The sequence below is a fragment of the Colobus angolensis genome, unplaced genomic scaffold (genome assembly GCF_000951035.1).
Source record: "Colobus angolensis palliatus isolate OR3802 unplaced genomic scaffold, Cang.pa_1.0 Scaffold874, whole genome shotgun sequence".
Taxonomy (NCBI): domain Eukaryota; kingdom Metazoa; phylum Chordata; class Mammalia; order Primates; family Cercopithecidae; genus Colobus; species Colobus angolensis.
In genome coordinates this window covers 36,560-38,536 of record NW_012122643.1, presented here as the reverse complement: position 1 = coordinate 38,536, position 1,977 = coordinate 36,560, and the positions used below count along the sequence as shown (strand labels likewise).

The 1,977-nt window shown below is 49.8% G+C and overlaps 1 protein-coding gene across 1 annotated transcript in view; it reads left to right on the top strand.

Moving 5' to 3' along the window:
- Window positions 1-1,977, top strand: part of LOC105503693 (72 kDa type IV collagenase-like) — a gene marked incomplete at its 3' end in the record, with an annotated part of 17,127 nt that overhangs the window by 1,703 nt on the left and 13,447 nt on the right. Inside the window, exon 3 of the mRNA XM_011930698.1 lies at window positions 1,520-1,771. Within this exon, the coding sequence (XP_011786088.1) occupies window positions 1,520-1,771 (252 nt within the window). The remainder of the gene's footprint in view (window positions 1-1,519; window positions 1,772-1,977) is intronic.

The window sequence follows — 1,977 nt, the reverse complement described above, 5'->3', positions numbered from 1 at the left end:
AAACTTTATATTAAGTAAGAGTTTAAGCCATTTACCCTTAATAAGTCAGAAATCTTGAAATAAAAATATTTTTTGTATCTTGCGTTTCCCGGTAGGGATTACATGTGGCATTAACCCTTCCCTGTGTCACCCCTCTGATAGAAACAGAATGCTTTGATGATAGATAGATGTGGAAACAGCTGTATTTCATAAGTTTGGGAAGGGTTATTCCCTGCATTGGACATTAGTTATTTACTTTGTGCTTAGCCAGATGCAAGTACGCACAACACTCACGTGTCTGGGTCTCGAGGCAGAGATTCTTGTTACTCAGCCCCTGCTGACTGCTGAGTCAGTGTCTGATTCTTGTCATCCTTGTCAGGGGAATTTGGGAGGAGACAGGGGCTTCCTGGGTGGTAGAAATGCGGCTGATGGGAGGTCAGAGGCAGGGGGCTGGCACTGGTCAAAGTTAACACTTTGCCTTTCTCAACTCTGAGGCCACTAAGGTATCTGGACTCAGTCTTGCCTTTTCTCTAGGTGACATTTTTTTCTGGCATTGCAGGACAAAGTCTTTTGGTAGAGAGGGGAGCAGTGAGGATACAGGGCTCCAAGTTCTGTGGTGGGAGGCCAGGGACTGGGCTCCATTCTGGCCATGGTGGAGTTAACGGGGGCTGGTGAGGTCACCTCTGGCGCTGTTGTGCACAGATGGTCCTTGTTATGGACTTGTGGTTTTGCTAGTTGGCAATTCCAGAGACACACCATTTTTTAGCTTTGGGTGGATGAGGGGAAGACGGGGAGAATCCAAGACACACAGGCCATGCTCTGAACCCCACTCCCTCCCCCAGCTTTCCAGTTATGGCCCCTGTCTTGAAGAGGTCAAACTAGAAGCCCAGAGTGTTTAGCAAAAGGAACCTGAAGGCACCACCTCCCTCTCCCTCCCTCCTCCTCTTCTCTCTTTCTCTCCCTCCCACAGAGACTGCAACAAGGCCATCCAGGAAGGGGCCTGGGGTTGACAGGGGGTAAAGCTTTCTTTCTGTGTATGCGTGTGCACACACACATCTACATGTATAAGAGTGACAGACTGAGCAAGAGAGATTGAGATTGGTGTGTTTTGTAGTTTTTAGTTACAATCTTCATTCACTTGTTTCATTTATGTGACCATGAGCAGTTTGAGAACCAGCTTTGTCCTAGCCTTGATTTCTCCACCTATCAAACGGAGAGAGATTCTCGTGGTCCTGCCTGCCATGACTGATATATTCATGTCATACATCATTATTACATGAAATTTGCATGGTACAGGCGTGGACCAGGCAGTGTGGACAGTGACCTCGGGGCTGAGGCAGGGTTCTAGAAGCCCTTGCTGTGTGCCAGGTGTCAACCATTTTGTTGTTGGGTGGTCCATAAGATCCCAGGGGAGGGATTGGGATAACCAGGGAAGCAGGGATTCTCTCTGGGAGCTCAGAGAACCAGCTTCTTACCAACCAGTAGAGATGTTTTCTTAATATTTTAACAATGCATCAACCTCACTGATGTGAACCGGCAGATGGGCAGCCAGCCAGCCAGCCCTATGCCCATGGAGGCATGTCTCATTCATATCCTTCTCTCTCTCCCCTACCCCTAGCCCTGTTCACCATGGGCGGCAATGCTGAAGGACAGCCCTGCAAGTTCCCATTCCGCTTCCAGGGCACATCCTATAACAGCTGCACCACTGAGGGCCGCACGGATGGCTACCGCTGGTGCGGCACCACTGAGGACTATGACCGTGACAAGAAGTATGGCTTCTGCCCTGAGACCGGTGGGTGCCACTACCTCTCCCTCCCTCAGGGCCCAGCACCTGCTGTCTGATAAAAAACCCATAAGACTCCCTGTGCCAACCTCCTTTCCCCAAGACAGGGATACTAAGACATCTGTGCGAATGACATCCACACCCAAGATGTCCGTGCAGCTGGTCAGGATACTTGTCACCTGGTATGGCCTGGACACTGAAATCAGAACAGACAT